The sequence below is a fragment of the Sinocyclocheilus anshuiensis genome, unplaced genomic scaffold (genome assembly GCF_001515605.1).
Source record: "Sinocyclocheilus anshuiensis isolate Anshui unplaced genomic scaffold, SAMN03320099.WGS_v1.1 scaffold420, whole genome shotgun sequence".
In the NCBI taxonomy this organism is placed as follows: Eukaryota; Metazoa; Chordata; class Actinopteri; order Cypriniformes; family Cyprinidae; genus Sinocyclocheilus; species Sinocyclocheilus anshuiensis.
In genome coordinates this window covers 515,887-537,591 of record NW_015557082.1, presented here as the reverse complement: position 1 = coordinate 537,591, position 21,705 = coordinate 515,887, and the positions used below count along the sequence as shown (strand labels likewise).

The 21,705-nt window shown below is 37.0% G+C and overlaps 3 protein-coding genes across 5 annotated transcripts in view; 2 read left to right on the top strand and 1 right to left on the bottom strand.

Annotated features, from left to right (window-relative positions):
* Nucleotides 1–2,492: 2,492 nt before the first annotated feature.
* Nucleotides 2,493–5,229, top strand: LOC107676969 (outer dense fiber protein 3-like protein 2). Its single transcript, XM_016471734.1, has 4 exons — nt 2,493–2,549; nt 3,653–3,763; nt 4,481–4,594; nt 4,751–5,229. The coding sequence occupies exons 1-4, from the start codon at nt 2,501–2,503 to the stop codon at nt 5,227–5,229; spliced, it is 753 nt and encodes a 250-aa protein (XP_016327220.1). The 5' UTR covers nt 2,493–2,500.
* Nucleotides 5,230–6,038: 809 nt separating this feature from the next.
* On the bottom strand, nt 6,039–7,378 carry LOC107676953 (cyclin-dependent kinases regulatory subunit 1-like). Of its 2 annotated transcripts, XM_016471700.1 has the most exons (4): nt 7,203–7,378; nt 6,812–6,939; nt 6,578–6,656; nt 6,039–6,508 (listed from the first exon to the last, which is right to left on the bottom strand). In XM_016471700.1, exons 1-3 carry the CDS (start codon nt 7,268–7,270, stop codon nt 6,613–6,615), a joined length of 240 nt encoding a protein of 79 aa, XP_016327186.1. In that variant the 5' UTR covers nt 7,271–7,378; the 3' UTR covers nt 6,039–6,508; nt 6,578–6,612. The 2 variants fall into 2 exon arrangements, with proteins under 2 accessions (XP_016327186.1, XP_016327184.1); XM_016471698.1 differs by having other exon boundaries at nt 6,039–6,656.
* A 2,045-nt stretch (nt 7,379–9,423) lies between these two features.
* shc2 (SHC (Src homology 2 domain containing) transforming protein 2) overlaps nt 9,424–21,705 on the top strand; it is a 20,768-nt gene continuing 8,486 nt past the window's right edge. Inside the window, exons 1-3 of one of the 2 annotated variants that reach the window (XM_016471746.1) lie at nt 9,424–9,591; nt 14,051–14,281; nt 18,518–18,588. In XM_016471746.1, the coding sequence (XP_016327232.1) occupies nt 14,141–14,281; nt 18,518–18,588 (212 nt within the window). In that variant the 5' untranslated portion in view covers nt 9,424–9,591; nt 14,051–14,140. Of the gene's footprint in view, nt 9,592–13,047; nt 14,282–18,517; nt 18,589–21,705 lie in introns of those variants that run through there. The other variant, XM_016471745.1, reaches the window with a different exon arrangement.

Below are 21,705 nucleotides of genomic sequence, written 5' to 3'. Positions count from 1 at the left end.
TTATTTGTGGCTAGTGCCTTTGTTCGTTCGGTTCGTTTTTTTTATTTTCTCAATTCCTCAGTCAGCTCCTCCCTTCTTTCTGAACACAATCTACTGGTGTGGTTTTACAACCCGTTAAAATGTGCTGTAATGGACCGTGCACTTCCAGAGCATAAAGAAAACGCACAAAATTGTCCGTTAAGGTGTGTAGCTACTATTTTTACTTATTGACGTCTGACTTGTTCATTGGAGAAGAGACTGTAACTGATAAATAAGCTTCTTTCCCAGTCACCCTATGTTAAATTAGTCTCTGCATCACAGAAAACAAACTCTGTTACACAAACTGGAATATGATTTGTACAGAATATAAGCTATTTTGACTAAACCTCCATGCTAAATGAAAATCGGCAGGCCCACATGAAATCTGCACTTTTAAACAGAATGCCTCTAATGTGATTATTCAAGTTCACTGAATAATTTGGTTTAATTTAATGATGCGTTAAGGTACTAATAAGAGTTTATTACCTTCAAGGCCCATTTAACATACTTTACTGTATTTTAATTCCCCTAAAATCAATGCAGAAAAATGCAGATATGCAAAGTGGCCTATGTGAAATTTGAAAATTACTGTAAATTTTAATGAACTTAAAATGAATTTAACCTTAAATGATATCACATTTGGAAGAAAGTCAATGAGAATAAACTTTGTATGTAATTTGTATCGTGTGAAATCTTTGTTTTATGTTTGAATTACAATTTGTATTCTGTCCATTCTATATAATATGCAAAATTATTATTAGTGTATTTATAGTAAGTATACGTATAGTAAGTATGTAAGTAAGTACAGTAAGTTATAGTATATTGAAAATACTATATTTGTATTTTGGGTGGAATTTTCGAAGTAATTTAGCCTAGCATTGCTCACAGTCAGTTATACTGGTGAATTTGGTTTGCTATGATTCTCCAGAGCGTAAAGACTGAAGTATACTGCAGTTTTGATGCAAACGCTTAGCATAAGCATTCAGTCGAACGTGTAGTATTTTAAAGTTGCTCTTTATCTCGCTATTCAGAATTGCTAAATTATCTCACAATTGCAAGTTATAAACTCAGAATTATGAGTTTACATCTCACAATTCTTTTTTTTTTCTCCCACAGAATAAAACAATAAAAAAAGGTAATTGCGACCTTTTAGCTCAACTTTTCAGATCTTGCAATTCTCAGAAGTCAGAACTGCGAGTAAAAAAAGTCACAGTTGTAAGATATAAACTTGCACTGTCATGCACAGTATGCATACCCTAATGAATGCGTAAAAAACCTTAGTATACTTTGGACTTTATTATGCAGAGCAGTCGTGTGTAATCACAATATTACTTTTTGAGCACAAATTCTTCCTAAAAGTACATATTTTTGTGTTAAAGTTGCATTTTTAACAGTTTTGAGATAATCTGTTGTTCCAGGTTAACTGCTTGAGCTTCTTCAAAGCTCTCTGAAACTTGTTTAAAGGTCCTGGCAAAACATTGACCCCATGTATTGCTGTCTACTGGGTCAGCTTGTGATAGTTTGCCTATGTTGGCATCCAGCTCCGGTTACCACAGCACTGTTAATGTTTAATATTTGTTTGCTGCATGGTCAGTGCAGTGGTGAACATGTTCACCTGTCATGCCCCCAGCTTTCAGTAACTGCAATTTTTTTTTAATAGCTCTCCCAGACAATGCATTTCAGTTGGATAGATGGGAATATGGTACGTATTCACTTATATGTCCTTCAGAAGTTTGTATCTTCTCAAATGCCGAAGGCCTTTTCTATGCAGCTTTGCAGGGGGGCCCCCAGCTGCTGGTCCCCTTAGCGACCCATGCTTGATGGTCCATCTCTACTCAGATGAACAGAGTAAAGGCATGAAAGAGAAAGAGAAGCGAGAGGAGGAATTATCTGATGGAGATAGTGTTACATGACAGTGAATTCAAGTGATGACACCTTTGTGCTTCTGTCTCTCAAACGCATGTGTATATTTAATGGGTTCGGCGGCCCCCGATTGAGTCAACCAGGTTGAATGAAGATTACTCCAAAAAGTGTTCAGTTTACCACTTGGGCGGCTTTAGTTCTCACATCATCAGATCATTGGACAGTGGAGAACTTGACTGGACTTGTCCAGTCCAAGAGAGGTCAGAAGGCAGAATTGTGCTGCAGAGGACATCTGATTTTGTGCAGCTAGGAAGATGACAATGGAAAAAGTTCTACTAACCATCACCTCAGCTTTGAACTTGGATGTTTTGAAGATCTACACCTACTTGAGTTTTTGCAAGTAGCTGCTTGCGTTTTTTAATTGCCTGGAAAAAACTGATGCTGACGTGAATGTTAATTCCTTAATAATTGCTTGTCCTTGAGCTCTGTTTACTCAAATTCTCTGGAAAAGTTGGCATAGAGATTTGATAGTAAGTAGGCCTATGTCCAATTCTGCAGGAAACGGACAACTTAGATTTCTAGAAGGGTTAAACCTCCAGTCCCAAATGCAATCTTGACTATGAGTGAAACGGAGAGGAAGCGTCCGGTCATTGCTGGCAGAGAAAAAGGTGAGCTGTTTTAACGTATATTTATTTGTATATACTATGTACTAAACAATAATCTCACCTTCAATGTAAGAAAATAGTTTGAACGCCGTTCACCAATTGCTGAATGTACAAACGAATAGCACTGAGACTATTCACTGTTTGTATCAGTCCGGTAGGCTGTACATCGTTAACACCAGAAGGTGACGACAAGTGACACTCTTAATGAGTGAATTATTGTATTTTACTGATTCGTTCAAAAACATTGGTTCATTCAGAAACGAAATGTCGCTACTGTATGTTGCTCAGATACGGTTGATTTTACTCATTCTAAGTACGTTTGGAACTACTTTCGTTGGCGGAGCAACAATAGACAGTGGCGTCCAAAATACAGGTTACTCAATATTGACTCCTTATTTGTTGAATAACAGAGCTATTGTTCTTGTAGTGTAGTTTCAATATGCTTTTAATAAGTAAATGAAGTACTGTCCATGATACTAAATTGAAACATTATTATTATCTTGGTAAACCTAATGGATTTTCCTTTCCACTGTTTTTGTGAAGCCGCTTTGGGATAGAATTTGTGAAAAGTGTTGCGTTCAACTGACCTTTTTCCAAAAAAGTTCTTGTAAGCAACATACAGTAGTGCTGTATTTTGTAACAAATGCTTCCAGTGTACTTACGTCCCCATCAAATTTTCATTTAACTGAAAAAGAGTTACTTTTTCCTTCAAAGGTCACGCGTTCAGCAAGGTTACGATAACTTTGTGCCCTGGCCTGTCAAAACATGCTGAAGTACATGTGAAAGAATGTTCTGTGCTCCCAGTAGCCCTCCACATGCACACAAACATTTGTGGGCTGATGTCATGGCATTCCCCTGGTAGTATCAGAGAAGATAGCCAAAGGCATTGTCTGTCCTCCACTCCAGGAAAAACCATCACGCCACTGCGATGAGCTCACATTCCTGCTGGGCTGCATCTACAGGGTGTGGATCTCCCTAACAGATTCTGTCACAACTGCCTGCCAAAAAATGCATCACTACATATTTCTGATTACAAGTAGTGGGCTGTGCATATGTTGTGTGTGCATGACTACAGTATGACGGCTGTTTTCCATTCTTGTTTACAGGGCCAGGACCTGGTCGATACATCCTTCCACCAGCTATCGGCTTTGTAGGCCACGATTTCACCAAGTCAACAAGTCCTGCCTACTCCTTCCATGGCAGGATGAGTAACAACAGTAAGTTTATATTAAGTTGCAGTAAAATAAATGAGCTCAGTGGGAAATGACTCCAATATAACAGCATAAGCTTTTCTAGCTCATTTAATGCCAGGAATGTACAAATCATCTATGTTGATGTTTTTACTAAAATCACTTAGTTCTTAAACTTGTATTTTGCAAATGTCACCACTAGAGGGAGACAGACTGCTGTAAATTCCCATTATTTATGTTGATCGTTGCTGTGTAGAAAGAATAGTAGATCAGAAGTGATATTTTTATTAATATTATTTTCATGTTACTTTACAGAGTACAATCACACTTAATTTTCTTGTAAGGGTTTTTTATTTAGATTTTTTACAGATATTTAAGGTAAAATATTTTTAAATTATATTAAAAATTAAGTACTTTTTCTTTGTTGCATTATAGTACAATATGGTGTACGCCTTGGAACTGAGATATTTTGTATTTTCATTACTTCCCATTAGCTAGAAAAATCGCAAACATTTAAGATTATTGAAATATTAGACTGGATTACTTAACATTTAATCGTTTTGTCATTGCATATGATAAAAGAAATCAAAAGGCTCTTAAAACCTACAAAGTAACTTGTTTAACTCTACAGATAATTACACATTCATGTGTAATAATTTACGTTCATGTGTGTTAAACAGTTCACTCGAATATTCAACAAGTATTATAATGTAATGCTGTGTTTATTCTGCTTTGATTGTACAGTGCATAGCATTGACTGTAGTCCAGGGCCTAAATACCATATCGATGCCAAACAGACTCGCTTTGGAAGAGATGGCACCCCTGCCTATTCCTTTCATGGCAGGACGGAAAGTCGAGGTAAGTCGGTTATTTTGAAGTGTCGTTCTGTTGAAACGGTTCCTTATTTACTGGTAGCTCGAACCACTTCATGTCGAAACCACCAGGAAACACTTAGCTGGAATAAGCTGACTGAGTTTGACAGTTCCTAACTCTTGTTGTGTCTGATAATTGCAGCAGCAATCTTCTCCACCCCTGGACCAGGAGCATACAGTCCTGAGAAAGCCTCTCTGTGCAGCATCCATCGCAAACCGCCATCCCACACCATGGGTTATCGAACACAGTATCGCTCCGTGGACACCGTACCTGCCCCGAACAAATACACCCTCCCTTCTCTCATGGGCTCCAGTGTGTTGACCAAAGCATCCAGTGCCAGTTACAGCATCTCTGGGAAATGCAAATCTGGGGGTCCGTCTGAGGACTTATCTAAAACTCCAGGTCCTTGTAGATACAACCGCACAGATCCCAGTGTCTACCTCCCGAGGCAGCCTGCGTTCTCTATGCTGGGGAGGCACGCTGCTGCAAGGGAGTCCACAGTGGTACCAGGTCCTGGAAGTCATAACCCAGAGAAAGTGACAATGCACAAGCCCAGACCTCCAGCTTTCTCTTTAGGGATCAGGCACTCAGAGTTTGTGACCCCTTTAATAGTAGATTAGTAATATTTTGAAGGCTATGTTTGTACATATAGATTTGTTTTCTGTTCAGTTTGAAAAATGTCATTGCATGTTTAAAAAGGTTTGCCATTTGTCTCATAATGAACTCTGCTCATGCTTACAAAGAACAATTTCTAGGCAATTAAATATTGTAGAAGTGAGCATAACTATAATCCTAATTTAAAGATTTTAAACATTTCACTGACTTTTCAAATGACAAAATTATAAACATAATTTTACAGAACTCACATGAAAGTAAAATCATTAAAAAAACTTTTGTTACTTGAAATAAAATTAATGATAACTGAAAAAAGGTTTTATTTCAGCTAGTTGCAAACATTTCCCATTTGAATTTTTCAGTTTAGTTGAACTTGAATGACTAAAATAAAATGTAAAAATGGTGACAAAAACACAATTACTAGAACTTTAGCTAAAATGTAATTATATATATATATAAGTAGTGCTGTCAAATGATTAATCACGATTAATTGCATCCAAAATTAAAGTTTTTGTTTACGTGTACTGTGCATATTTATTATGTATATATAGACACATGCATGTATAGATTTAAGAAAAATGTTGTTTATATATAAAATATATTTATACATAAATTATACAAATATAAATATATACATGTAAATATTTTCTAAATATATACAATATGTGTGTATTTATATAAACATAATAAATGTACAGTACACACACATAATGTAAACAAAAACTTTTATTTTGGATGCAATTAATCATTTGACTGCAGTAATATATATATATATACACATATATAAAACAGTGTATAACATATACACTGTATAAGAAAAAAAATTATGATCTGGATTTTTTGTGAGTGTGATATCAATAAAAAATAAATGCAGTTCCCTATGGGAACCCTGAATATATGCTGTTGCTTTTGTGTACATTATTTAATTTCACATTACACAGATTACAAATTAGGATGCAAATGAGCTAATAAAAATAATATTTATTGATTTGTCTACAACAAATGAGTAACAAACAAACATTGACTGCTCAACAAACAAGTTGGAGATGTTAACAACAGCAGTTCAGCAACAAAAATCATCGTAGTGTACAACAAAAACTATTCCTTCTATTCACGACGGGCGATTTACTGGACCTGAAACACCATCCAACTCATTTTACGTGACTCAAGTGTAGATCTAACACTTTGGAGGAGGCAGCCCGTTCCCCTCTGGGCTCCTGTTGCCATCAGATCTCCGAATGAAAGGGGGCTGGGAAGGAGGAGTAACATTTCATTGCCATAGATCTGCAAATAATAAAGCTTATATACAAATCACAACATATGGAAAGAAATGCACGCATGGTCAGAGTCGACCAAGAAGTTTAACTTCCGATGACAATCTTGAAATCTCATTCCTTGGGAAGCGGTCTTCGGAAAAGCAGAATGTGAGGCTCTGTATGGAAAGAGTGGGATATTAGTGTTTAGGAGAATAATGGGCAGCTTTTGTGGACCAGTTTCTCAAAAACTACAGAGCTGCCCACCTAGACAGTAATTAAGCTGTCAAAGTAGGCTTTAAAACACAGCCCTGGTCTACAGGTACATACTAACCTGGTTTATGGATCATGTAATGGATCCAGCCCTGACTTTGCTGGACTCCCAGTCCTCTCCATTCCTCCTCCGACATTAAATTGGAGGCCGGCACCAGTTTGGAAAGCTGCTTGGGAAGCATAACATGTCTATGAGGAAGGAGAGGGACAATGTTAGTTTGACTAATATTTCATACTTAACGGCTCTTCAAATTGTTTGCCAGGCAACAAAACGCGGTTAGGACGACAGAACCCGGAAAATACATTTTAAACAGACCATTTTCTATAATTTGCAGATGTTTTAAAGTTATTTTCTAAAAAATGAAACCGTCAAATGACATAACAACGGTCATTATGATGTTTCACGTCAACTCGAAAGTGAACTGTTAAATAAAACGACTGAAATCCCTCACCTGTACTCGTATTCCTCGTCGGAATACTTGTCGGAATAGTAAATCTGCTTTTTTTTCGCTGAAGACATTGTGGTTAAATGCTAAATTCAGTCCAAATCCAAGGTGAAATCCCAAATAACTCAGGGTCGCAGGGTCGTCTAACGTTAGGTGTTTTCCTGAACTAACAGTTTTGAACTCAAACGGTCCCTCCCGCGCTTCTGATAGGCTGAGCCACTCGTCGTTTAGGCTCCGCCCCCTCCACGCGCGCCTGCTGCGTTTGACAGCACTACAGTCTAGTAACGTTTGCAGAACACTCACAACACAATGATACACAATGATTTATTTCGTCAGTTCGATATTTACAGGCCTTGTTTATTTTGAGACCTTGTTTTTCATATAAGAAAATGTTTTTCTTTTCAACAGTATGACTTTTGCTTATGTAGGTAAGTTTAACCGTGTGAACAAGTAAGTGTGAGACTGAAGTGTGAAACCCAAGGATGGTGTTTATGCTAAGAGAGTGTGATTTATACAGACTACGGACTACTTTTCTTTGATGACATTCTATGATATATGATAGTGGTGAATGCGTTAACCTTTTCTTTACTCCAAAAATGTCTTTTGACAGCACTTTTGCCATTTATCCTGTCAAATGATCAAACGACTCATAGACTTCTTAATCACACATCACTATTATCCTGTGGATTTTACATAGCCTATAATTACACATAATTTTACAAATATATCATTAACCAATATATTTTTTATTTTAAGATCCAATACAAGTTTTTGTATCCAATACAAGTGATTTACAACAGAAAGTAGGCTAATTTCAGCCATCCCTCCAATTGTTCCAGTGTAAGTCTGAGCGGAATAGCATTTCACTGAAATAAACAATACACACCATTTTGAGTAGATGTGACTTAAATGTTATAATATCGGACAAGTGTGATTATAAAATGCTTATTAACTTTGTGTAACTAACTGTAATGAGCATCTAAAGCCACCAAAGCCAATAACTTAACACGATATGTGCGAAGATACTGGAAAGTGATGATGTGAAAAGATATTCACAAGATACGCTACCGTTCACAAGAGCAAAACAGAATTACATGTGTAACACATAACTAAAAGTCCATCAAGCTAGAAGAGGAGACCAAATGTTAAAAGTATGAGTTAAGCAACTTTTGTATGTAAGAAGTGATTTAACAAGATTACAAGCTTCACATTTCGCAAAATCAAAAATGTCCTGTTAGTATTTCAAGCTTTGTTCATGAAACTCATGAAAAGTTGTGACAGGGTAAGTTAGCTTTTTTGAATGTTCGAAAATACAAAAAATGGCCACATTTCAGATTGAGTTGTTTGAGGTGGCAGAGGTTTGCTCCATTTTTTTTTTCTTTTGTTTGTTGCCATCTTTTTTTTTTGAACGTTCGAAAATACAAAAATGACCACATTTCATATTGAGTCGTTTGAGGTGGCAGAAGTTTGCTTTTTTTTTTTTTTTTCAAATGGTATAACATTTAATGTCATGGCTGCTGATTTGACCACAGCGTTCCTGTGACCTTTTTAACAAGCACATATTGTTGCAGTACAAAATCAAGCAGAGCGAGGAAGCCATCAGAAAGCTTCTTTACTGTCTCTGTTGTATCTTTTAATGTTTTAGACATCAGTTTATGTGACAATATATGGCTTATTTGGTGTACATAGTGTTTTGTTGTTGTCATGTTGTTTATCCAGTGGCAGTGATTCTATGAACACATTTCTGTTTTTTTCTCTCTCTTTTTTCCCCATGCGGTACTCTTTTGTTGCTTAAAAAAACGAATCAGGCTTGCTAGAACTTTAACCAAAGGTTAACTTCAGTGACTCTTTTGTTAATGAATTACACAGTTTCCGTTTCACAAGTAACACGTAATAACTTTTGTTCAAGCAGTGAATTTAAATGAGGAATGCATTTGTGTATGTTTTAATGCTACGCTATAACAGTCTGTTAGAATGAAAATATACCTTTTATACTCTTAGATGCTAAATGGCATTCAAATCAAACTCGTGCCACCTTTTATGAACTTTTAGCAGCACCAACTATTAGCATCATCATTTCATGTTTGAAAGCACTTACATTTATACAGTGTTTAAGCATTTTGCAACTTCGCAAATATTAACATTTGTGTGCATTAGACCAGAAAACCAGTAACGTGATTGGGCATGTCATTGTAGGAGGTGTGTGTATGTGATGGCGTGTGTGTTCCTGGTGTGGTTCGAGTGGTTTCTCTCACTCTTTGGGCTCAAACTTCACATCTCTTGACTCTTATGTGCTTTTACCCTTCCTCTACATACAAATAAATAGGTTTGCATGTTTTTTTGTGGCTTGATGTAGGGCTGGCATTGCAACCTGCAGCAGACAGCACTAGTTTTGGTGAGTTACTATTGGCTTTCCTCTTTCTCTATTTTTTTTTTTCGTCTTTAATCTCCACATGTCTATATTTAGTATAAACCTTAATAGTTATATTGTGATACATTGCTAGAAATGCTTTATATGAGTATGTGGTATGTGTGACGTAGAAAATTTATTTTTATTTTGTGGTATTTCTTAGGAAAGCTAATATTAATATAGCGTCTTCACCCACATTGACCACAATTTGATGTTTAATGTCATGATATAGCAGATAATGAACTTGCTGTAAATGTCACCTGTTGGGTGCTATTGAGCTATTTATGTATGTGACTTTTAAACAGGCCTGTTAGAGTAGGAATATTTTTTATCAGATTAAAAAGTAGTATTTTCCATTTTGACACAAAATAATGTAAATATGCAGATTTATATATATATATATATATTTCCAGTATATTTATTAATTAACACAAACAAACGTTATAATAACTAGAAACGTTTCATTTTATATTTTATGTTAATATATGCAGTTAGCTTAATGATAATGCTATAATCAATGAAAATATTTGTCTCAAAGTAAAAAAAAAAAAATTATAAAAAATTTAAATTAAAAAACATTTTGTTGATTAAAACAATCAATAAAATGTGTTTAGTACCATATTAATGTAGAATTGCATTAATTCAAGGCACTAATGTTTGCCTACAAAACCACCACTGGCTCTGCACTCCTTTACCTAAATTCATTACTTCAGAGTTATGTGCCCTCTAGAAGCTTGCGTTCTGCAAGTGAATGTCGCTTTATTGTGCCATCCCAAAGAGGCACAAAATCACCTTTACAGACTTTTAAATGAAATCTTCCCTCCTGGTGGAATGACCTGCCCAACTCAATCCGAGCAGCTGAGTCCTTAACCATCTTCAAGAATCGGCTAAAAACACATCTCTTCCATCTTTATTTGACCCTCTCACTCTGGCACTTTCTATTCTATTTTAATTCTACTTTATCTATTTATCTTTACCCATGTGTTTATATATATATATATATATATATATATAATACCTTGCTAGGCTAACCGGGACTTGTCATTTGCACTTACATATTGTTGCTCTTTTGTTAGTTTTGATTGCTTCCATTGTCCTCATTTGTAAGTCGCTTTGGATAAAAGCGTCTGCTAAATTACTAAATGTAAATAAAATTTACAAACCCCACTTTTTTCATGCATTTACCCTCTTATTTGAAAGAATGCTTAATTTAGAGAGGCATATTTATAAACCTTTTTTAAAAAATAAAATGCAAAATAAAAAAATATATATCCAAAAAAATTTTTAATCAGTTTTAGTGCTCTGAATGCTTAAGGTGGCAATGTACGATTCGAGGGTATGCAAACTTTTCAACAAAATATGTATGAATTAAGTTGTTATTTTCTCTGCTGGAATATATGTAACTGTCTTTTATGTCAGAATGATTCTTTGCCGTTATAAAATGGTTTTTATGATCCTACTTATTTAAAAATATATACATATACATCTTGCAGTTTGAGATCTCACTGTATGCCTTGATGAACCTCATGTTGAAGATCCCATCTGCATAGTGCATTTTAGAGAAGTGTAACAATTCACGTTTAACTCCGTTATTCTACTTAATCTAAGATCTGAGATTAGATTAGATTAGACAGGTGCATCCTATGGAAAATGGTGAAATATGAAGAAAGGGTCAGAGTGCTCCAGAACTGAACGTTTATGGCTCTCGGAGGAGAACCGGACAGTAAATGAGTGAAGTAATCTTGTTTTCTCTTTTTCCTGATTCTATTCACTTTTATGTTCTCCTCTGTGGCTTTGTTCGTAACAAAGATATTGATCCAGACCGTGACCCTGCACATACACTCTCACCAATTACAAATGTTCACGGTGACCCCATTCTTGAAGCTAAAATTACCCCAGCTAGGCATGCAGTGTATGTAACAAATGGAAAAACAACAAAATCTCTGCATAACACCTCTGAGAGGTCACCCAAGAGCTGTTGAATTAGGAAAATGTAACACTTGAAAAAAGGCACTTGTGAGTCATGAAGCAAGCGTGAGGCTTTGTCAACACCACAAAACTGAGGTTTCCACCAAAATAGTCTGTACACATAGGCAACGGTAACGGAATATAGAGTATTTTAGTGCTTCCTGTTTATTCGGCCTTGTGGAGTCTTTGCATTTACTTTTTGGGCAGTTGTGAAAAAAGTGACGTCAGAGCAAAAGTAAGAGACTATTTGTCAAACAGGCACAGCGTCTTAAGCAAGTTCTGTAAATGTGACAACTCGGATGCTTTCTTGACTTCGACAGGGAGAGAGAGACCAGAGAGAGTCTCAGCAATTGTTTCATAATCCATACTGCAGCAATATGAAGAATTCTGTGTGAATGAAGAAGCCAGTAATGCTGTTGTGAGGTATTTAAAAAGTTCATTTATTCCATGTTAACTGATGTAAATGATGCTTTGACATCTTGAGTACTCATAAATGTACAATGTGTATCAAGCTACTGAGATAATATACAGTAGATCTTTATTTTAATCATTGATGTCTATAAATCCAAAAGAAAACTATCCATTAATATTCACATTAATCTCAACTGGCAAAGTCCCAAGTGTAAATACTGATCTGTAACATGAAAGGCAACAAATAACTAAAGCTATAAGCTAATTTCATGTTTTTAAAAAGATAGTTCACCCAGAAATTATCCTTCTTTCGTCTGCGGAAGACAAAAGAAGATATTTCGAAGAATGTTAAGGCGCAACGTTGGACCCTATTAACTTTCAATATATGAAAAAAAAAACACTTAAGACATTTAATTTTTGGGTGAACTATCCCTTCAAGCACTCTCTAAAAACAGCTTGTGTACCTGTAAAACATCTACTATAATGTAACAAGTTATTAGTGATAGCTATTGCTGCCAGACAATGTAGCTAAAACATTCACCAGCAGGAAATATCAGAGCTTTGCTATCAAGCCAAACCTTCGTCCCATGGCATAAACAGTGAAATGTGAAATTCATGCGCTACTAGCCTCAACAAACACAACTAGTAAGCTAATTTATAGTTTAGACTCACACCAGTATTTTAATGTTAATGTACAAATGTACTTGTCGGGATGTTAAAAAAATAGCAATGTTTTGGGTCGCCGTGATTTTGCCAAGTAAGACATGTTCCTGAATCAATATCTTTTGTTGATCCTGGATCAACATAACTGTCCAAAAATATAGACTTAACCCAATCCCTACCCCTAAACCTAACCCTACCCATAATTTATTCCTAAATACAGTGTGAAATGATAGCTGATTAACAAGGGTGTAGAAGCACCTAACCCTGATTGTAAGCCTAAAACAGATATTTCCTGAAAAGTTATCCCTCAGTTCTGATTGGTTGATAGGAATGTTGTTCCAGGATCAACAAGGATGTTGATCCAGGAACATGTTGTACTTGGTGAAATCACGGTCACCAATGTTTTGATAGCGCCACATTGTTTACACCTTTCAGAGGAGTCAACCTGCTGGTATAGGAGAAAGTATGGTAGCATTCAAAACATAACATGCATCGCCTTTAGCTACTAAAGCTAGCTGTAGGACTGAATGGCATTGTATGTATCAGATTGTGTGTAGGTTAATAAGTGCAAGATGCTGTAAGGAGGTACTCAGGCAGCTAATGTTGCCTGAACGCAGCTGGGTTGGGCAGGGCTAATAGATGGACCATAACACTATGACACCATCAAGAGAGTGGGGGGAAGCTGGGCTGAGAGAGAAAGAGAGAGAGGGAATGAAGAAGGGAGGGAGGGATTAAGCAAGCCACAGTAAGGGACAGAGCAACTGTCAGAAAGCAGAGAGAGACAGAGAGGACGCAGGGCTAGACTCAGTCCGCACAGAACCTTGTGGATTTCTCCTTTGCTTCTACTGCATCTTTCCTTTTCCCTTTCCCTAACCATCCCCCCCTTCCCCTCCCTCTTCCCCCCCCACTGTCCTCTCCGCTCTGGACCGCTCCTCCGGGCATGCTACTTAAGCCAAAGTATGGCCGCTTCCGGAACGACTCTGTGACCTCCTCCGACGACCTGATGCAGAGCCTAGCCATGAGCGGGAAGGTGGTGGCCACGCCGGTGGCCTCTTCGTCCACGCCTGGCTTGGAGCTGCCGCCCCTGGAGACCGCTGCCCTTTCTCCTCCTTCGGCCCAGGTGCTGGCCGACTCGCCCGGGCTGGACGGTGAGCAGGACGGCACCACCACCTTCTGCATGCTCATTCCTAAGATGCCCCAGTGGAAGTTCTCCAATTCATTGCTCAGCCGTAGCCCGTCCAATAGCAACTCCAGCTCCAATTCCAGCAAGGATTCCGGCAGGGCACCTCCGACCGATAGTTCCCCTGCTGGGGGGGCGACTGCCGCCAGTGGTCCTGTGGCTAGTCTTGCAGCTGTGTTCAACTCCTGTGACCCTGTTTGTGTGGGCCCATGTTCCCTACAGGCCGCCAGGAGGCAGAGGGCCAGTCCGAGAGAGTCCAGCGCAGGGGCCACCGAGGGGAGTCCAGGGGGCTCTGGGAGCTTCAGGACCGGGATGAACCGGAGGACCAGGGTGGAGGGAATGTGGCTGGGAGATAACTTCACCCAGAAGGGCAGCTTCATCAACAAGCCCTCGCAGGGGTGGTTGCACCCAGACAAAAAGATCAGCAGCACGGGGGCTTCGTACATCGTTAGGGTGAGTCCCCTGCTTATCATCTCGAAATCTCACCATGCTTTCCGCCTAGTGTTGTTTTGCAGGTCTGCAGTGGTGTCAATAGGCAACTCTAGTATTATCGACAGTCATTCATTTACATTCACTGCACCATCTTATGCAGCTCTGAAGAAGCCGAGAACAATATGACTCCCCTTGCAGCTTAAAAACAACTGCAACATCTTGTCCTCTCAGAAGCTGAGTTCAGGCAAAACTGCTTATGATATGAGAACAATGGTGCTCTATTCAGTGTATTGGTTATGTCAGGGTGCAGTTGCTTCAGGAGAAAGGAGGAATATATAGTTTAATCCAGATATATTGCTTTGTGTGGTACAGCGACTGCGTCAGAGCAGGAGGCAGGCGTGAGTAAACAAACTGCAGATGTAAACAACTAAACTAGAATAGAAGGGAGGCGGTCTCATTGTTTATGACTGAAGATGAGTGATGGCTATTCATAAAATTTATACCTGAATTTTCCCTTTTGGGGTCAATACAGATTCTTATTCGCATGTGTTTTCTCTTAGGAATAATAATGAAATTGCAATTAAAGGTAGCGTAGTATGCTAATATAAAGGCAGAATGTTTAATATGACTATTTCAAGCTCATGTTGAGTATAAAAACAGTGAAAACTTATTCCCAATATATTTGATTCTTTGTTTCGTTTTGCTGAAGTAGAAAAGTCTGTAATAAAATTGTGACAAATGCTAACCAAAGACGGCTACTCTTGCAGTTTGGTAGATAGTTGTGGATATAAGCCAATATCTTCAACTCTGGGCTGCATCTCGGTGAATCAAGGGTTACAAATGTTGGCAGACTATTTGACGTCAATAACAGCGATCCTCTCTCAACCCACTTTCTCACCCCTCCACCTCTGCACTCTCCTCCACCCCGCCGTATGTTGTAACCACACAACCCTCTCTCCAGCAGCCCAGACTGGGCCTGCGCATGCTCCTTAATTGCATTACACAGGCACCATTCATTCGTTTATTCAATTACATTTAATCACAGTCATTTGTATCACGTGTTGCAGAGGAAACAAGGCATGGAGGGGGGCTGTTAGCCAAATAACACTGTGGCACGATGATACACCACAAATAAAAGGATTTTAGATCAGGCCTACATTTTCTTCTATTGTTCGACCTACTGTGGCGACAAAATGCTAGCGGCTAGATACGTAAAAGCATTCAAAGTGTTGTTTCCAAATACCAATCCGAATTTACATTGCATTGGTGAATAAGTAGTACTAGACTAAATCAAATGATTCCTAGATGACAAACATTCTTAGAAAGAACAGAAGACTACAAGAAACAGAAATTTAAGCCCCCACAGATTTTGTAAGTTACACCTCATATACAGTGGGTACGGAAAGTATTCAGACCCCCTTCAATTTTTCACTCTTTGTTATATTGCAGCCATTTGCTAAAATCATTTAAGTTAATTTTTTTTCCTCATTAATGTACACACAGCACCCCATATTGACAGAAAAACACAGAATTGTTGACATTTTTGCAGATTTATTAAAAAAGAAAAACTGAAATATCACATGGTCCTAAGTATTCAGACCCTTTGCTGTGACACTCATATATTTAACTCAGGTGCTGTCCATTTCTTCTGATCATCCTTGAGATGGTTCTACACCTTCATTTGAGTCCAGCTGTGTTTGATTATACTGATTGGACTTGATTAGGAAATCAAAAGGGTGCTTCTACTAAATACTGAGCAAAGGGTCTGAATACTTAGGACCATGTGATATTTCAGTTTTTCTTTTTTAATAAATCTGCAAAAATGTCAACGATTCTGTGTTTTTCTGTCAATATGGGGTGCTGTGTGTACATTAATGAGGAAAAAAAATTAACTTAAATGATTTTAGCAAATGGCTGCAATATAACAAAGAGTGAAAAATTGAAGGGGGTCTGAATACTTTCCGTACCCACTGTATATGAAGCATAAACCACACTGGGCATTTCCTCCAGCAAAAACATTTCCTGTGCCTTCCCTGTCTTAGAAATAGGTGTGTGTGTGTGTGTGTGTGTATATATATATATATATATATATAGTTTCATCATGAAAGAACAAGTGAGAAACATCATTCAGTGATGTCATATGTGTTGTAGCTGTGCATGTGCAAGTGCATGATGGTGTTTTTTTGTTGTGAGGAGAGCGTTAATTTATCACACAGCATGAAGGGCCACAATGAGGCCTTTGAGAAGAAGAGGAAGCAGAAGGGTTTCAGTAAAACAAAAAGGAAGAAGTCTAATCACACTGATTGAACACTTCCCGCTGCTGACTAATCTAGTTAAGATGTCTGCAATTGCTGCTTGGAAAGAAATGGGCTGGTGTCAAGATATACGCTGTAAAAAAAAAAAAAAACTCAACTGACTAAAGCTTAAAGGTACAGTACATCCAAAAATGAAAATAAAAATTATTTAGTTTTTTTCACCTTTCAAACTGGTATGACTTTCTTTCGTCTGTGGAACACAAAAGAAGACATTTTGGATATGTCTCAGTGGTTTATTTATTTATTTATGTTTTTTTTTTTTTATCTTTGTGTGTGTGTGTGTGTGTGTGTGTGTGTGTGTGTGTGTTCCAGAGAAGAAAGAAGAGAGGTTTTGATCAACGTAAGGGTCTGAAAATGAGGGAATTTTCATTTTTGGGTGTACTGTCCCTTTAAGACAAAAGGAGTGAGTGCAGAAGATGTGAATGTAGTGTTACAGGGACTGATTTATATTCATAAAGAACGGTTTCAAGGTCATAATTGGTTCTTGGGACTTCCCCGAAGCACTCTTATATTTGTTGAAGAAGAAAACACAGAGGATGTTGATTTCAACTAGTGTCTTAAAGTTATAGTTCACTCAGCAGTTCATTTACTCACCTTCACGTCGTTCCAAACCTGTATGACTTTCTCTCTTCTATGAAACATAACTGTCTATACACTGAAAGTCAATGGGTTCCAATGTTACTCGGTTGCCAGTGTTTTTCAAAAAAGTCCTCTTTTGTGTTCCACAGAAGAAAAAACGTCATACAGGTTTGGAACATCATGAGGGTGAGTAAATGATGACTGAATTGTCTCTTTAAGTTGGTGATTTACTCCTAACTGTAATAACTAGGGTAATCACTTTAGCTGCGTTTACACTTCAAGTCTTAATGCACAGATCCGATCTTTTGACCATATCCGATTTTTTGGCACGTCTGTTTACATTCACTTTAGACACGACTGGTATCCAATATCTGTGTTTACATTAATTCCCACCCAAAAGGATTGTCTGCAGTGATCGCTTTACTATGCACATGGTAGACCCTCGGGTTTTAAATGGCCGTGCTTTTAAAATTATTTATATAATTCACGTCGAATGGCCATTATTATTTGCCAGCATGGACAACGGCTGTCATGGATGTTTTGCAGCACAAAATCTGACTGAACGGATAAAGACCGGAAAATAACGGTAATTTTCATTTGTCTACAACTTATCTATTTTATCTACAACTCGTTAGAGGTAGAATTCTTTTGTGAAATAAAGATGACATTTATTTAAATGAATTCGAATTGTGCGGGTTTTTGTGTTTACACGTGTGCAACAAATTCCGATCTGTGTCAGATGTGAGCGAAAGATCGGATTTTTTTCTGCCAGTGTAAACGCAGCCTTTGACTCAACCGTAGGCCACATGATCTGTGCTTGGGGTCGAGGTGGGTGTAGGCCTCCTTTACAATGCCTAAAACAACAAAAAAGATCTGGGATTACCCTCTGTAAGCATCACAAACACCGTTATTCAAACATATGTGGCATTGTCAGTGTGGGGGTAGGCATTTTGCATGATGTTCCTGCGACCCTTTTGAAAGCATTAGTTACTAACAGCCGAATGGATATTCCCCTACACCTTCGTCAGAGCACTTTCACGTCACAGAAGGGCCAGACTGCAGTAATACCTCTTGCCCAGTCCACCCCCACCAGCCATGATGCGGTTATTGCCGTCAATCTCCTTACACTTCGCTGGATGCACCCTGCTGCCATGAATGTGCTTAAACCATCCTTGTGTTTGTGAGAGAAAGAGAAACAAATGTTGCTTTTGTTTTCAGCAACTAAATCATGGACTCTGGCTCTTGTCAACAGGAATTAGATACATATTTCCATGAAGCAATGATGACCTCTGGGAAATTAAAACTAATTATGTATAATGAAAGTAATGTGTGTCATTTTGTTCTCTTTTTTTTTTTTTTGCAGTACATGGGCTGCATTGAGGTTCTGAAATCAATGAGATCCTTGGACTTCAACACTAGGACACAGGTCACAAGGTAAAGTGTTTTTTGTTTGTATTGCACTAAACCTAGACCAGTTTTAAGCATAACATTTTTAGCAGTTTCTTAGTTGTACACAGATACCCCCTCCCCCCCACAATGTTATTATTTTGGTTCACTATGATTATTTGTTTATTTATTTAGATTTTATTACACACCTCCCGTTTTTGTTTTGTTTTTAATTTTTGCTTTGATGAACTGAATCAATTTCCTTGAATTTTGTTTTATTTTTTATTTTTTATTCATTATTTTATTATTTTCATTATTATTTCATTTTCAGATTATACCCTCTATGATTTTTGTTTTGCTGTTTGTTGTTTTTCATTTGTATTATTTTATTTTTATTTATATTAGAATTTTCTAACTTTTCATTTTAGAGTTTTTTAACTTTTAACTAATAATTTTCTTGTGTTTTTATTTTTTATTTAGATTTTATTACACACTCACCTGTTTTTTTTTTTTTGCTTTGCTGAGCTGAATCAATTTCCTTGATATTTCTTTTATTTTAATTGAATTTATTATTCATGATTTTATTATTTTTATTATTATTCCATTTTCAGATTATACCCTCTATGATGATGTTTTGTTTCGCTCTGTTTATTTTATTAATTTTTTTGTTTATTTTAGTATTTTCTTTTTGTTTATTTGAGAATTTTCTAACTTTTATAACATAACTTTATTTTATTTTACTCTGTTTTATTTGTATTTGTTTTATTATTTTCTTTGTTTTGTTTATTTTACCATTTTCTAATTTATTTTAAATCACAAATATCTCAGCTTCCATGTTTGTAATTGGTTTTGTTTTGGAGAATGATTTGGTATGTTTTCTGTTTATGAATTGACAGATGATGGAATGACAGTTAATTGTAACATTATGCTATTTTTATTTGAGTGATATGCTTTCCACAGAAACAATAGATTATCCCTTTGCAGCTCTTTTTTTGCGCCAAATCGTGCTTGCATACATGTACGTCTGCATTCATATGTCAGCTTGCTAGCATTAGTTCTTATGTGTATATTTATTTATATGTGTAGAAGCATGTGCGTTCTTGTAGGGGTGGTGGGGCGGAGCTCCAGATTCCCGAGGGCAGCAGCGGAGTCCCTCTCCCTGCCCTTGCTCATCGATCAGCAGTAACCCGAACCCCGTGACCCACGATGGGCTTAAAGTGCAGATAGCACAGGCGAGATGGAGACGGAGTGATACAGCCATGTATTATTAACAACTCCCACTAATGACTGAGGAGGCCTACTGGGGCCTAAGATGATGCAGATTGCACGGGGTGGAGTTAGAGTTGATAAACACAGAGGACTGGAGAAGAGTGATCGTTTTGAGTAGAGAGCGGCAGTCTATTATGACATTATAATGGTTATAATGGGAATGCTTGGAACAGGCTGCCTATTTAGCCAGAATCTATTTTGCAGCAGAAACGGATGGCTTGTAAATCAGCTGATTTGCGGCGCTCCGGGGAAAGAGGGAGTGTGGGTGGGCTCTCTCATTTGTCATTGTCACGTAGTGTGGCCAATGAGCAATTTTTAATAAGATCCAAAAGGCAAAACACACACAGATGCATAATCTTGCAACAGAAACACCCAAATGCAAATGATCACAATAACACTATAAAGAGCACAGCATTTATTGGAAACATTCCCTGGAAAGTCCTTTGCTGGGACAGTTGGCACTTTTAAAATATTAATGGGTTATTTGATAGCACACTGGTGTTTCGAAGTCACTCAGTCCGCTGTTGACCTCATAACCCATGTGCCCCTGTGCCAAACGCTCTGCTGCCATTGATATGGTTTCATAAATGACACTTTTTGTTTTAATTAGTTGTGTTAAGGCATCCATCACTACTGTCTAAGTTTAGGGGTTTTCAAAGATTTCAAAAATTGTAGATTTTTCTATTTTCGATTCAATTATTTTTTTTGTTTAGATTTTGTTTGCTTTGTTTTGTTTATGATACAGGTTTATTGATTGATTGATTGTCTTTTGGTTAATTTTTTTGCTTTGTTTTGATTTTTCTTCTGCTTTGCTTTGATTTGTTTTATTTAGCTTTGCTTTGTTTTGTTTATGACACGGTATTTATTTTTTTATGTATGTATGTTTTGTCTTTGGGTTTGTTTTTGCTTTGTTTTGGTTTGTTTCTTAGTTTTTTTTTTTTTTTTTTTTTTTTTTTTTTTTTTTTTTTTTTTTTTTTTTTTTTTTTTTTCTTTTGCTTTGATTTGGTTTTATTTATTCTTTGGTTTGTTTTGTTTGTTTGCTTTGTTTTGTTTATGAAACTATTTCTTTCTATTTATGTGTGTATGTTTTGTCCTTTGGTTAGTTTTTTTGCTTTCTTTAGTTTTGGCTTGTTTCTTACTTTGTTTTTATTTGTTTTATTTTACCTTTATTTGGTTTTCTTTTGATTTGCTTTGATTTGGTTTTATTTATTCTTTGGTTTGTTTTGTTTATGAAACTGTATTTATATATTTATGTATGTTTTATCTTTTGGTTTGTTTTTTTGCTTTGCTTTGCTTTTGCTTGTTTCTTACTTTTTTTTTAATTTGTTTTCTTTTGCTTTGGTTTGTTTTGTTTGTTTGCTTTGTTTTGTTTATGACACAGTATTTCTTTCTTTATTTATGTGTGTATGTTTTGTCCTTTGGTTAGTTTTTTTGCTTTCTTTAGTTTTGGCTAGGGATGCACCGATACTGGTATGGGTATCGGGCCCGATACTGAGCTCCTGTACTCGTACTCGTTAAAATGCCCTGATACCAAACGCCGATACCACACAGTATGTGATAAGCGCCATATTCAGACAAAGAAACGCCAACAACAGAACAACAGACAGCAGAATGGAGTTAAGGATGTCTATTAAAACTAAATCGTAAAAATAAGACCATTTATAGGGGCATTCACTATAAACGTCATTTATTTTTAATCTTAGGCATACATGACTTTGAATGTTTGAGTGAATCTAACAGCCTGTGTGAAATGCGCTAGGGCTAGGCTTAGTGTTGTCACGGTACCAAAATTTCAGTATTCGGTACCGATACCAGTGAAAATCCACGGTTCTCTGTACCAAAGCAAAACATGCTAAAAAATTTTTTTACTATACTTTCATTTAATCCACACTGTGT